Source organism: Myzus persicae, unplaced genomic scaffold (genome assembly GCF_001856785.1).
Source record: "Myzus persicae strain clone G006 unplaced genomic scaffold, MPER_G0061.0, whole genome shotgun sequence".
Lineage (NCBI taxonomy): Eukaryota > Metazoa > Arthropoda > Insecta > Hemiptera > Aphididae > Myzus > Myzus persicae.
In genome coordinates, this window is record NW_019101218.1 from 1,674 (window position 1) to 17,752 (window position 16,079).

The 16,079-nt window shown below is 28.6% G+C and overlaps 3 protein-coding genes across 3 annotated transcripts; all 3 read right to left on the bottom strand.

Annotated features, from left to right (window-relative positions):
- Positions 1 to 215: 215 nt before the first annotated feature.
- Positions 216 to 2,899, bottom strand: LOC111028241. Its single transcript, XM_022306796.1, has 5 exons — positions 2,629 to 2,899; positions 1,549 to 1,585; positions 1,049 to 1,426; positions 800 to 969; positions 216 to 685 (listed from the first exon to the last, which is right to left on the bottom strand). Exons 1-5 carry the CDS (start codon positions 2,897 to 2,899, stop codon positions 216 to 218), a joined length of 1,326 nt encoding a protein of 441 aa, XP_022162488.1.
- Positions 2,900 to 7,012: 4,113 nt separating this feature from the next.
- LOC111028242 lies at positions 7,013 to 9,293 on the bottom strand. The gene is made up of 3 exons (XM_022306797.1): positions 9,045 to 9,293; positions 8,271 to 8,430; positions 7,013 to 7,170 (listed from the first exon to the last, which is right to left on the bottom strand). The coding sequence occupies exons 1-3, from the start codon at positions 9,279 to 9,281 to the stop codon at positions 7,013 to 7,015; spliced, it is 555 nt and encodes a 184-aa protein (XP_022162489.1). The 5' UTR covers positions 9,282 to 9,293.
- Positions 9,294 to 12,386: 3,093 nt separating this feature from the next.
- Positions 12,387 to 15,537, bottom strand: LOC111028243. Its single transcript, XM_022306798.1, has 10 exons — positions 15,495 to 15,537; positions 15,281 to 15,404; positions 15,068 to 15,176; positions 14,626 to 15,013; positions 14,308 to 14,574; positions 14,085 to 14,242; positions 13,902 to 14,004; positions 13,186 to 13,845; positions 12,919 to 13,116; positions 12,387 to 12,847 (listed from the first exon to the last, which is right to left on the bottom strand). The coding sequence occupies exons 1-10, from the start codon at positions 15,535 to 15,537 to the stop codon at positions 12,387 to 12,389; spliced, it is 2,511 nt and encodes an 836-aa protein (XP_022162490.1).
- Between the last annotated feature and the right edge of the window lie 542 nt (positions 15,538 to 16,079).

The window sequence follows — 16,079 nt, forward strand, 5'->3', positions numbered from 1 at the left end:
CAAAACTGTCCACACAGCGAATTCCCTTAGACCGTGTGACTCTGCCTGTTCACATATTAATATGCTTACACACTATTCTATATTATATTATTACTATATCTCATACTGCGTAGTGTGTATAGCATACAGACCGGGGTTCACAATAACAGTATAGTAAGTAAGAATTTGGACTGTGTGGGTAGTTTCGAGCCCGAGCGAGTCCCTATATGGCCTAATCAACGAGTATCCGATTTTCTTTTAAGTGTAACATTTTTTGATGTGTGAGAAATAGAAGTCATCCATCGATTTGTAGAAGAAGAAAAAAATACATAAATATTTTGCATAAGACAAAAAAATGCTGTGGATTCTGGAGAACTATCAGCAGCACACTCACCAATTAGGTTTAAGGAGTGAGCTGAGGAAGGTGCATATTCTGCCAACGGAGAAACTTCTTTAATTCTTGCTTGCAAACCACTGTATTTGCCTGACATGTTAGAGGCATTGTCGTATGATTGTCCCCTGCAATTTTTAATATCCAATCCATGTTCATGTATTGTTTTAAGTACTGTGTCAGCGATTTCTTTGCTTTTGTGTCCAATGTTAGGAATAAACTGTATGAATCTTTCTACAGGAGTTCCATTCAAAACATATCTATATATCAAAAATAATTGGTCATTATAACTTATGTCAGGTGTGGAATCTACAACTATAGAAAAATATTTGGCATTTTTAACTTCATCAATTATTGTTTTCATTATTTTGTTCTTCGTGATATGCACAACTTCATAATAAGTAGTAGATGAAAGATATGAAACTTTACCTCTTCCTGAATTCCCATACTGTGCTATATGTTTCGATAAAAAAGGATCAAACTGAGCAATAAGCTCTACTTCTCTCATGCAATTTCCGTTATGTAGTGATCCAAAGCATTCATTAAGTCCTCTTATTGGTAATCCTCTAGATGTCAGTGATACTACTATTGCAACAACTCTAGTTAAGACATTTTACCAATATTTTTTTTCAAATTCTAGACTTTCAATTAATTCACTGTCAATTTTTCCTTTTTTACGACTCCTCAATCATAGTCAACACATTTTTTATGATCATTAGTATTTTCATGATCATTAACTCGTTCAGGATGTTTCCAATCTGACCATCCCTCTTGAGTATTGGCACTTGATTACCAAACAAACGACAAGGTACACAATATACTGATCCTGTAGTTACTGAGTAACTCAAATACCCACGATTGCCTGATTCTCCATTCAATAAAGTTCTTTGAAACAGACTTAATGACAATTTTCTGAATTGAGAACGTTTTCCCGGTATTATTCTTTTTGATTTAGGAAATTGTGGATTTTGAAGATTTTGTTTAAACCCATGTTCGATAATATGGTTTATTGTGTCTCCGTTAATAATCCAAAGTGCCGGATCATCACTCACAAAACTAATAAATAATGTAAAACACCATAAATTAGTTATTTTAATATTGTAATTTGAAACTGTATAGACGTAGGTATAGTCTATATTATATGAGTTATAATATAATTGAAACATTTAAGAAATTACCTTGGAACAATTGAAACGTCCATGACAGGATATTGAGCTATAACAAAAAGAAAATGACGATAATAAGGTATATAAAAGAAAATTTAAAATATTTCAACCTAATATGAAGGCGTCCGTGCAAAAACCATACAGCTCCATTTTTAGTAATTGTTCAGGAGCCATAAAAAACCATTTTAAAAATATTGAGCTTAAGATAAAACTAATGTTGATATCAATTTAGATATGCTAGACCACGATGAAAAATATGCCACAGTAGGTGATTCGATTTTCGTTTTTTATTTGAGATGAGGGCTAATACTAACCTACAATTTTTGGAGTTACCTGGTTTTTTGCCCAGACATTTTTGTTAAAATTTATATATATAATTATATTTAATTTAATTTTAATATTATTAATTCTAATTATATCAAACTTAGTTTCATTATCTTAAACATAGTGAAATGTAGTAAATTAAGAGAGAAAGAATAGAAATTCGCAAGTACAATATTTAATAAATGATTTATTTCAAAATATTATGTTCAATATTAAATTTTTTTTTATCTATTCAAAAATAGTATAACATAATAAAACTAAATCCTACCTTGAATGTAAAAAATATATATGTACTTATTCTTTATAACTTGTATCATTTAAATGTTTATCCACCTATAATAGTTATAAAATAATATATTATTAACATTTTTTAAAAATATAATGTAAATAACAAAAAACAAAACAAAACTAAATGTAATAATAGGTATTAATTAATTCAACTTGATAACTTTGAGCAAACATATTATTTTATACTGTGAAATATTATATTATAAACATAATAACATATAAAAAGTAATAATTATTAACATATTTTTTTAAAATTATAATATAAATAACAAAAAACCAAACAAAACAAAATGTAATAATAGGTATTAATTAATTCAACTTGATAACTTTGAGCAAACTATATAATATTATTGTATACTGTAAAATATTGTATTATAAACATAAATAATATGTAATTAGTAATTAATAACAATTTTTTTAAATATTAAGTGCATAACAAAAAACAAAAAATTGTATTTTAATCATCATCACCTGACATACATATTATTTCATCACTGTTGGTATTTTCTTCAACTAGATTTCTATAAAACCAAATATATTCTGGTGGGACATATTTTGATGCTAAGATTTGAACATCAGTATACTTGGCTGACTTTATTCCTAACACTACATTGTATAATTTTGGTAAATTTTCTGGTAATTTTACTTCTTTTCCTTTTTTTTCAAGTACAAATTTTTCTTTCGCAGTAGAATGACCTGATATACTACAATGTAGACCTTCTGAGTTATACTCCATATATATGTAAGCCATAATGGAAAATTTGCTATTTTTGTCAACACCAGTTACAGATTTTTTAAATATAGTTTTTAAATTGTCAGAAAAGTTAAAAATTATATCTTGTGTAACTTTAATCACTATAAAGTTTTTCGACGTATTGCGATCTAGTTCATGATATATTTCAGGCAAATAAACTCGTTCTAAACGTTTTCTTTTTTTTTCTATTCGTCCAAAGCATCGATCATTAGGTAAAAAACTATGCCCTGGCTCCGGATACCTATGTATTATCTGCTTTATCCCATAAAAATTTGATTTCACAACAGTACCTATATAAATATTGAAACAATGCATTGTTCTTATTCTGACCACTGCAGTTGTCGGAAAAAAGGTATATTTCTTTAACATTAGGCGATAAGAGATTTTTCAAAAAATAGTTTATAAAACTAATGACATTATTTTTCCCTTTTTTTTGCAATTGTTTCGTCGTACATAAAGTGATATGATTTTCCTGTTTTACCTGAGAATATACAGACATTATATGACGACAGTTGGCGTTTATAATACACATCACCACTCGGGATATGTGGAAGTGGAAAATTTTGCTCAAAATCAAAAGTTAATGTTTCTACAAATTCATCTGCTTTAGCTTTTTCACTATATAACTTTAAATTAGTGTAAAAAACTTCTGCTTTACGTAAGTGAACCTCTTTTTCAACTTCCAACTGTTGTTTTATTTCTGGGTCGATTTCATGCTCAACTAGGACTTTCAACCTATCACACGTTTGGCAAGTATCCGTTCTAGGATAGCCGAAGGATAAATTAAAGTTTTCTTTCATATATTTTTCATAATATTTATATTTTAAATTTGCATGTTAAATCACCATTTTCTAAATTATTATATGTATCTTTATCATGCAATTGCAAAAACAATTTGTACATTTTAGAAATATTGAGATCTGAAGACAAGTATTGTGTGTTAGAATTATCACACCTACTGTAATGTGATGATCTTTTCGGAAAACTGGCAATGTGTGAATGTATTTTAAAGATTAAATCTTCGGGTATCTTATTTGGACGGTTCATGTGTTTTCCGCGTAAATCTACGGGACTAAATTCATTTATTTTTACTTTTTTGATTAACCTGTTCACCCTAGATTTCCCAATACCAAGCAGTGAGCAAAATGCTTTTTTACAAACATTGACTTCTCTGATATTAATGCGTTTTTTGAATTTACATGAGCAAGACCTTGTAGGTCCATCTCCAGCCTTTGGTCTACGCCTTACAATTTTATTAACAGTAATGAGAGCACCTAAATAGGTATCTTGTTTTTCCTTACTACCCATAGTGTTTAAAATATCAATCGTTTTATTTTTTTCTTCCTCGTTAAATTTTGAAAAACAATTTAGTGGACATTTACAATCTACTCCAATTTGTCTTTTTTTTACTACCTTATTTTTATAATTACTAATAAATTCAATACCTTCAGTTCTTTTCTTTTTTTCAACGTTTCGGTTCCACAATGAACGGTTACATTTTTTTCTTTTAATGCCAGTTAACGTTGATGGTTCGTTAATATTATCCATTTTATCGTTTGAATCTTCTATGACAGTTGGACCATTCAAATCGATAATGGCATGTTCATCTTCATCATCACTATTAAGACAATGAATTCCATCTAAATCGGAATCATTATTATTCACAATTTCGAAATTTGGATCGGCAATGTCATCATCGAAATCATCTGACGACGTTGATGAATCCCAGTCAAATATTATATCGTTAATACGCTTCTCTTCGTTCATGTTTATAATTTCTTAAAAACAACTAGTTAATACTAAAACATAATACCATGACAAAATAGATCTATTTTGTCATGCATATTGCATAATACTAAATAACGCTTATACTTAAAAATTAAAAAATACCTATCGACAAAATAACGAATTATATTATATTATCATTTATCATACAATATAGAACAATATTATGATATTTGTTATAATGATAGTACCGTCAACAGGATGATATTATGCAGTGTAGACAACGTGGCAAAAGTTCATGGCAAAAACCAGATAGCTCCTGAGTTACCTTGTTCTTCTACGGAAAAAAAAACAAGATAGCTCCAAATACGTTATATTTCCTATACTGGTTGTTGGATTTGTCTCGTTCTTGTACCGATAAACTCGTAATTTTTTGCTTTATCAAATTCAATTAAAACCCGATTTTGATAAAAAAAAATGGAGTTTTCCAGTTTTTGCACGGACGCCTTCATATTTCTTTGTCATAAAAAAATTCAGAATTTTACTTTTATAGTAGCAAGTTTGCACATGGTTATTAGTTATGACTACCATGAAGTTAAACAAAATATATTATATACTTCACTTGCCATCAAGATATTTTGACGAACCATCAATAAAACAAGCAGGAATAATACTACTTTCTGGTATACTTTTTTGCATATCAGTATCTGGTGCAGATCCGCCTAAGATATAAACTGATTACCAATAGTTTGAAACAGAAAATAATTTTTCTAAAGTCAATAATATACTTTGGACTTATTATTAGTTAATAGGTATACTGTTTAGATGTAAAATGTGAAATACCTTTTAGATATTATTAAACATAAATAATAATACCATAAAATAGGATTTTTTTTAGTTAAAAATGTATTCGTTTTATGACATACTACACAAACTTGGAACTGGTGGTGGATCGTCAACATTGTTTTCGGGGTTTAAGAATTCAGATTCATCTATATACATCATATAATTCAATACAACAAATTCTGGTTTATTGGTGCTAATAAGCAATAACCTATTAGTTATATAGTTATAGGTTCTATATGGGTTATAGCAACAAAGGAAAGAGTTCTGTTAATTTATAAATAGCAATAAGTATACTTGTCACTATTGATGCCCCTTGTTTGGAAAAATAGTTAAGCAATTTTGGCGTTTTGGCAACAACTGCCATTAGCTATTTTTTTTCCACAAGCATTTACACGATTCATGATAATTGGCAAGCTATTTACACTTTCAAAAACTATAACCATTAACTAATTAAAGACATGCAGATGTAAGCCAAATTAATTTTATATGTATTTAATAGTTGTTGAAAAATGTCTTGTTGCACTACTGCCAGGCACAAAGCAAAAGTCTTTAAGTACGAATAATTCTGTTTGGTTCCGACTCTGGCGGCGACAATATTTATTCTTGTCATGGGTCTCCGCCGATAAGGCACAGAATGTTCTAGAAGAGAACCCCACCCCCCGCCGCTGTTACGAGCAAAACCGGCTTTCGCCGCCGGCAATAAAGGCCTACCGCCTCGGGGCGCTACTGCGCTAGTATTATTCGATTAATTAGTCATTGACCCAACATCGTACGGGACAGTTCGCAATTCGTGCACGCGAATGTCGGTGCGATTCCGACAACTGGTCGCCGCCTCCTTATGTTTTTTTTTACGTTGCCGTCGGTCTCGATAGCATTACGTATTTACGTCTGTCGTTTGTCGCGTGCGCGATCGTTCGTTTTGTTCTATATATATTATATAAGTAACGCGAGTGATTCGTCGTTAGCGTAGGATTGTGACGCAATATATATATATATACCCACACAGCAAGTTAACATTAATTAATGTTTATTTAAGATTTAAAATCCAATATTGAATGTTAAATAAATTTTTTAAATAAATTGATTTTTGATTTTTTTATATTTTCCCAATGTTGCAGGTACATTAGTTGAACCAAAAGTAAATCATGAATGCTAATTGAAAGTAAAATATTTTATAATCATTACATTTCAATATTTATTAAACATTAAAACTAATGTTGTATATTAATTTATAAAATATTGATTTATGTTTAACCAAAGTTGGAGGTATATTTTAAGTTGAACCAAATAAATGTTTAATTAAGTTTAAAATTAAATATTGATTAATATTTATTTTCATTTATCCAGTATTGGTCAAATGTTGTCATTCAAAAATGTAAACAATATTATATTATGAAATATTAAAACTAAAAATAATTTATTAACTATAAATAATAATATAACAAAAAACACATTATTAGAATTTATGCATTTATTCAAGTAAAAATACAAAATATTATATATATATAATATATTTTTTTTAAAGTATATATAATATTATTATGTTGTAGACTGCAGAGCTGAGATAGAAGACTGTTTGTTTGTTTTATTAGTTAAACGTTTTAGGTTGAATGGAGCTTGAGCCAAAATATATTTGATAGTTTCCTCAATTTCATTTTGTGGTACATTTTTAAATTTTACTTGTTTTTTCACAGCTTCTAAAAAAATATAAATATACATGAGACTATTATTAAATGAATAGTTTTTTTGAAAATGCTGATGTACCTAATAATATTAACAATTCAAATAAGAAGTTTCTAATATAAGTTATTAAAATGTTTATACTAAAAATAAGTCCTTAAGATGGTATTACAAAAATATGAAATAAATGTAATATAGGTAATAATATATTTAGATCTAGTATTTATTAAAATATTATTGGATAACTTTTACAAATTATCAGAATTTGCAGTTTTAAACATGATTTAAACAATTTAATTTAAACTACAGTATGTGTTTAAAACAAAATATATATGTTTCTAATCATGCATTTTTCTTGTCAGCGGGAAGTCTTCCTACTCTACAATTAATGTAATTTCAAAATTGTCACCATACTATTACTTATAAATGTAAAAAAATGAAACATGTTTAAAACAATTGAAAAAAAGGAAAAATTATTTTGTTTAAAACAAAAAAACAATGGAATAATGAATAAAAACGGTTATTTTGTTAAAAATAAAAAAACTGTTTTTTTATAAACCTTTTACCCTACTAATCATAAATTTAATTAATATTAATCAATACAATTTTCAAATCAACATATTGATCATATCGCCGTCTCATCTTCGCCCAATCATAAACCCTATATTATCCTATATAAGTTCACTGCATAGTTTACTCACACAAAAATTACATTTTCAAATTTCGATTCTAAAATGTAAAAATACTTAGAAAAATGATCCATTAAATTATTTACTGTAGAGATAACGGGAATTCTCATTTGAAAAATAGAAATTTGTATATTCTAAGCAGGACACTTATTCTTATATAGACTATATAGTACTATTATTTAGAAGTGGTCTTTATAATAAGTATATTAAAAATATTTAAAATCCCAAGTCAGATTTTGAATAAACTCATTATTAAATAAAAAAGGGTTGGGTATGCTTGTTGCAAGAAATTACCAGGGAATAAAAATTATATTCAAGTAGTATGGTAATATAGCTTTATTAAGGGTAGACTTTAATTTATATTACCTATAATTAGTACCTAATAAAACATTAAGAAAATATATGTTTGCACAAAAATATAAACTTACCAAATATTACCGAACAAATCGCCAATGAAGAAAATGGGGTTTTTCCTTTCTTTCCAGTGAATGAATAATTTTGTAATAATTCATCTTTGAATAATTTTGACATTATTCTTTTTACCATGGCTTTTGTGTGCTTTCCTCCGATATATGACAATTCTTTCACCTACAATTTTAATTATTGGAATTAATATATTGTTGATTCTATAGTTATTGTAGTTATTCAAAATCTGATTTTAGTATTACAGTGTTATTAGTGAGTAATTTGGACATTTTAATCATTAATATTAATCCATGCAATAATATAAATAATTTGTAAAAAAGGCCCAAGTATAGTAAATACTAGTTCTAATATTTCATCTATAGCTTATATTATTGTATAAAACCATCTTTAATATAAGGACTATTATCTTTGTACAAAACTACTCATTCAAAATGTAGAAAAAAATTATCCACTAAATAATTTTAAGTAAAAAGGAGGTGAGAACCTATTAAAAAAATAAATAGAATTTTGTATTGCCAAAGGACACTCCATTATTAGTACAAAATTATTTAAGAATTTAAAGATTATTTTCGAGTACATTTAGAAATGTCAAAAATCAGAATTTAAAAAAATGTATTATTAAAGAAAAAAATGGGGGTTAGCATGCTTGGTGAATAAAACTGTATCTACGGTGTGTTCAAAAAGTATGGAAACTGTACATAAATTAAATAATTAAAAAACAAATAGTTACGACAGAAACAATAAATCAGATACATAGATTACTATTGATATATTACCAAATGAGTTCTGAACTGTTGGTCCCCACTTATATTATCCTCAAATGTATAAAGGTCTACTACATTGTCAATAGGAAATTGATAATTAGCCAACTCATTTATAGATGAATTTGTTTTATCAATAAGTGGTTGATCTTCTAAATGAGATTGGATTGAATCTAGTCGCTCCAAAATAACCAACTGGTTGTTTTGAATGTTCCTTATTTCAACTTTTAAAAATGCTATGTTTCTGTTCATATGTTGTTGAAACTCGCGATCTGTAACACATATTCATTAAGTTAAAAAAAATATAAATTTAAAATATTTTCCAATATCTTACCCATTTTTTCAGTACCCAAATATTCGTTTGGTTTGGATATGGATCCGTCCGGGATTTGATCTTTAGATTTCGTCAGGAATGATGTTGCTGAAATATATAATATATAAGATACCTATTATTACAACTAGATGATAAAAATATTTGATGACAAAATATAGTATAATGTTACACCTACTACTATAACTTTAAGAATGCAATAACATATTTTATTAAAATGTATTAATGCAATAATACATATTATATAAATTTAATGAAAAATAATTTGTCTTACATTTTATTTCATTATTATATTTGGAAGTGGCTATTTCCGCGTCCGACGCATATTTACCTATTTTCGCGTCCTATGCTGTGATTGGTCCAAATATTGATAATATATTATCATTACAAAATACCAAAAATATATATATATATATATGTATATTACAAATAATGTAAATCAGTCGTTCTTATATTATTATTAATATTTAAAAACAAAATGTAAAAATGTAAATGTAAAATGTAAAATTCTATAAATCACAGAGTATAAAGCAAGTATTTTTAAATACAGTCATAATATTAGTTCTAGATAATATATCAAATTGAAGCCATAAGTGTAACAGTTCCTAAGTCTTCAGAAGTTAGAATGGAATAACCAACAACTTCACTTTGCCCATTACTATCGACAACTACTTTATTTATTTAATAGGTTGTAACACAAATGCAGAGATTGTACAAACCTAGAAATACATAAAGTGGTAGTCTCAAATCATTGACTTTATATATTGCGTCTACAAATAGCACTTCAGGACATAATGCAAATATTCTTTTCATTTCATCATCTTGATAGAATATGGCCTTTAACTCGTTATTATTATTTTTCAGTATTTCCAAAGTAATTCCTTGTTTGTTTTTAAAACTTTCAACTAATGATTTTAAGGCGTCTAACTTAGGAGAATTTGTTAAAGCCAAGTTGTGTATGTCCTTTAAAGTTATTACTTTATTATGTTGTGCCATCAACTCATTCTGCAGGATTTTTTTATTGACTTTCATTGCCACTAATTTTGATGCTATTGATTTAGCATCAGAGTCAAGTCTTCGCTGGCGTGGATAGTGGTCAAAGATTGCCTAATAATAATATTAATTATAGTAAAAACAAAATTGTTTTTTTTTCTCACTCACCTTACTCCGTATATGATTGTGTTCAGTAACAATAGAAGTAATTACTAACTTATCACCTATATCATTAGGTCGCACACATATCACCACAGGGCATTTCGAACGATATGAACTAAATGTATTAATGTATCAACAAAATATTTAGATTGTTTAAAAATGTTAAAAATAATATATGTTAATTAGTGCNCGTTTTTATTCACGTGGTGGTCGAACGAACACGTTTTACATGTCTAACAAGTTGTTATTTCAGTTTTTGAAAACCCCACGACCTACGATGTTTTAAAAATCCTTTGATTTCTAATTGTACGAGAATTATTGTACGTACAATAATTGTATAATAATATTTGAATCTGAAAATACATAAATACATTAAAATACATTGGAATTTTGGGATGAAAACTAAAATGGATTGGGAATGTTAGTATTTCGAAGTTGGTACTACTACATTTTCGTTGGTCCCCTATTTAAGCGTTTATTCCATGAAAATTAGCTGATAAATAATGCTGATGATAACGGCTGTTATCTCGGGGACCCAACTGCCCGATGCCCACAATTTTACACCCTCCCGCTTTGAGTGCAGAATATTGTATACAATCAAGATTGTTGACTCCGTTGGGTTGGTCGCACTGCGTTTTCGCTCATTGACGAAAAAGTCTGGATCGATCGTGTTCACTGTTCCATTTTTTATTAATAATAATAATTTTCACTCTTTTCATTTTTTCTATTATTATTATTTTTTTACCGTAATTTTAATTACATTTTCGGACTGTTTATCGACACCTTATCTCTGTGTGTGTGTGTGTTATTTTTTTACCGTGTCTGCCCGTAGTCCGTACGTATGCAGTGTTTAATATCATATATTCGCATTATCGAAAACGGATGACGAATCGGTTTTCAACGGAATCGGCCGTCCGCTAATATATAATAATAATAATAACACCGAATAAAAATTAAAAATATGCAATAATAAAACGCCGTCCGTAACACCGATGAAGAAGTCGTCTGCCTGTGCTGTCGTTATCTAACGTGCGCGTTATCGATTTCGAGAGACGACTATGACGAAGAAAATAAAGCGTTTGGGTCCGCTTTGGAGAACATTGTTGCAAGTATGTACTTAGTCATGTATCTGTACCCATCTACTGTGTTTTATTCTCGCAATTTTAATTATAGTACATAATAATTTCATATTCAACCTAATGGTTTGTATATATTATGTATATTTATATATATATATATATGGCTACAGTTGTTGTAGTTACATTATGTGATGAGTTGTGTTAATTGATAAAATGATGAATGAAACTGCTTTTCGGTTGATATTGATTGTTGTTTGTCGTTTGTTTATGGTTTGACGCAAGCACCAGTCAAGCAGTCGTTAACACCTACTTCTAGACTACTGCACATTCTGTCAAAAGCAATTAACAGTAAATTCTATGTAACACATTCAAACAGTTATACCTACCTATTGTCTAATTAATCAATGACAATTCAGTAACTTATCTATTGTTGAAAATGTTTGAAACTCTTTTTGGCATGTAAATGGTTTTAGTGTTAAATATGTTAAGTTAAAAAAAGGAAGTGGCTATTTCCGCGTCCGACGCGTATTTACCTATTTTCGCGTCCTATGCTGTGATTGGTCCAAATATTGATAATATATTATCATTACAAAATACCAAAAATATATATATATATATATGTATATTACAAATAATGTAAATCAGTCGTTCTTATATTATTATTAATATTTAAAAACAAAATGTAAAAATGTAAATGTAAAATGTAAAATTCTATAAATCACAGAGTATAAAGCAAGTATTTTTAAATACAGTCATAATATTAGTTCTAGATAATATATCAATATAATATTATCAATCGTAAGTTTCCTTACAGATACTGCAAAACCATATTTTTTTTTTTAATGTTGTTTTAACATTAACACACTTAAAATGAAACCACTCTAGGCATCTATTGCAACAAATCGAATTATTTGATGAATCCTCATTGCAAGATTTGCATATCCATGTTGGATTCATCCGCTTTATATCCACAACTTGTTGGAGAGCAGCCCAGCCGTCGCTGTCAAAATACCTTTTGATATCATCAATCGCGAGGTTACTGTCTAAAACAGCACAATGTATATTATTTGGATTATTTTCAATTGCTGTTTCACCTATAAATCCATTTCCAGATACCGCAATACTGGCCACATCCTTATCCACAAACCAAATTAACATTTCAAAATGTCTCGTCAAAACATCAAGTTTTTCAAAAGGAACTAAACCTGAAACCTTTTTCCGTTTTGCAATACCAATAGCAGTTTTGTCTTTACCTAAAATATAAAGTATGAAAATAAATGTCATCAACGATAATCATTTGAAAATATATGGAATATACAATCACCTTTTGGACGTCCTCTTTTTGGAACTCTTGGAGGTAAAGTTGGTAATTGATCCATCTGTATTATATCATCATCCATCTGTATTATATTGTCATCCATCTGTATTAAATTGTCATCCATCTGTATTATAGCGTCATCCATCTGTATTATATCGTCATTGGCAAATTCATAATTTTCTTCTGTTTGTTTCAGTAAGTTATCTAAGGTATAATTATTTAATTGTTAAATTTGATATGTAGAGACCTACTTATTTTATTGAATCAATATACCTATGTCTTCAAGTTTAATGGTATTTTCATTCTCCCACTTTTCTGCTATATATTTAAGAATATTTAATCTGTTCAGGTATTCTTGTCCTGTTGCTTCTGACGTTAGAGAAGCAAGCCTCTTAGCCTCAACATGTGCTCTCCTATATTTTTCATGTTGGTTTAAAATTCGCTTTGGTTTCATAGGTTGTACGGTCGTAACATTTACCGGATCTTTACTTCCGGAGCTTTCAACATCTAATTCAAAACTCGAAGGAATTACTCTACACACAGTACTATAATACTTCCTCGACCATCTTTCTGCACACAATTCTGGACAATATAACGACATATTGTTTATTTGCCTAACTTTGAATATGTGATGGCAAGGTAAACACAAACTTGTTACAAATGAACAAACACATTTGTTGTCTGAAACTTCAATTACCCCTTCTCTCGATTTAATTTTGACCGTTTGATTTAGATTATCGACAGACACTATTTGTACGTGGTTCATTGATTCAAATTTCGGCAATATTAGGTCAAAAGCAAATGGGGTCAAATGCCAAAACATTTGTTGCTGTTCGTAGGTCAACTTTGAAACAAAACTTGGTGTCTTACAAAAACATTCTGTAGCAGCATGGTCTCTCTCTGTCCTCAAAGTGACCATTAACATTTCCAACCCTGCAAATGTATTTTAAGTAAGTATAACTAGTAATATTTAGTTAAATGAAATTTACCTTCAAATAATTGATCAAGTCTACAAAATTTTGTTACAACTTGGGTAATTTTTTGGTTTGTACTTTCTAATCGATTATTAGTTCTGTTTCCTAAGTATGCATAAATAATTCATAATTATAAAATTCAAACACTTTTGACTTGAGTTAAATACCTAATGTCATATATTTTGACTGAAAATATACAACCCATTCTTCTTTAATTGTATGCCAATTTTTTTCGAAATACTTTACAACACTTGTAATTTTTGTGTCTTTTAATTGACCATGAATTCTACTGTAATCGTCTTCATTTTTGGCATATATCATTTCTTGTGCCAATTGTAGGCAAAGGTTTCTTTGTCCTAAAATAATAAAACCAAATCAAAGTGCATGCATACTATATTGTACATTATATTTAAAGTAAGACCTGCAGTTATATTCATTTTGTCTGTAGTTATTTCCCGTGAAAATGATCTCATACAATGGAATATGCAAATTAATATTTTAGATTGGGGAAACTGTTCTCTAAAAACATTTCTCTCTGTGAAGTCTTTGTCGGCCATAATGCATTTAATATTGGTCCAGTTTGGATTATGCAGTTTAAAAATTGAAGCCATAAGTGTAACAGTTCCTAAGTCTTCAGAAGTTAGAATGGAATAACCAACAACTTCACTTTGCCCATTACTATCGACAACTACTTTATTTATTTAATAGGTTGTAACACAAATGCAGAGATTGTACAAACCTAGAAATACATAAAGTGGTAGTCTCAAATCATTGACTTTATATATTGCGTCTACAAATAGCACTTCAGGACATAATGCAAATATTCTTTTCATTTCATCATCTTGATAGAATATGGCCTTTAACTCGTTATTATTATTTTTCAGTATTTCCAAAGTAAATCCTTGTTTGTTTTTAAAACTTTCAACTAATGATTTTAAGGCGTCTAACTTAGGAGAATTTGTTAAAGCCAAGTTGTGTATGTCCTTTAAAGTTATTACTTTATTATGTTGTGCCATCAACTCATTCTGCAGGATTTTTTTATTGACTTTCATTGCCACTAATTTTGATGCTATTGATTTAGCATCAGAGTCAAGTCTTCGCTGGCGTGGATAGTGGTCAAAGATTGCCTAATAATAATATTAATTATAGTAAAAACAAAATTGTTTTTTTTTCTCACTCACCTTACTCCGTATATGATTGTGTTCAGTAACAATAGAAGTAATTACTAACTTATCACCTATATCATTAGGTCGCACACATATCACCACAGGGCATTTCGAACGATATGAACTAAATGTATTAATGTATCAACAAAATATTTAGATTGTTTAAAAATGTTAAAAATAATATATGTTAATTAGTGCATAATAAGTTATTATTTTATTGTTACTTACTTTTGATTTGGGCGTATCCCATTAGATCTACTTGTATATTCACCTCCCTGAACACACATATAATTTAAGCAAGCATATTCCAATTCTGGATTTAAATGCCTCTTTAATCCTTTACGTTTGGCACCTTAGATTGTCCTTGTGTTAAATTTTGATAGATTGCAGTTTTCACTGTCTTCAAATCTTTTAATGGCCTCCTCTAACCTAACCAAACTACAGAACTCATCACCTTTTTTTAATGTTTGAGTTGCTTCTGCCATAGCTATTATAATATTATATTCACAAAAGAAAAATTTAAAATATGATTCACTTCACTCAAACTGTTACACTGAAATAGACAGCAAACAACAGTCAACAGACTATATGTCTATATTGTCTTGAAAATAGGAGAATAATTTTTACAAAAATAATTTTTGTTATCTGTGGGATTATCCACTGAGGAATATACCCGGTTATATATGATTGACACAACACTTCTCTCAAATATAATAGAACAGACTATATGTCTATTGGAGAGTATTTTCTTATCTGTGGAATTAACCACTGAGGAATATATCTCTTAATTTAAGACTTAATGTTTTTGTATCTTTATGTCATCAAGAAATAATAGGTCAACAGAATATGTATATTACAATAACATAATAAATATAAATAATTAAATTACCTGCATATTAAATTTTTTTTTTTATTGAACAAAAAATTATATTTACAATCTTTAATTACATGTATTACATTAAGTAAAAGGAATGGGGATGATTAGCGGGAGGGGGAAGTCGCCCAGTGCATATTAAATAATAATTGA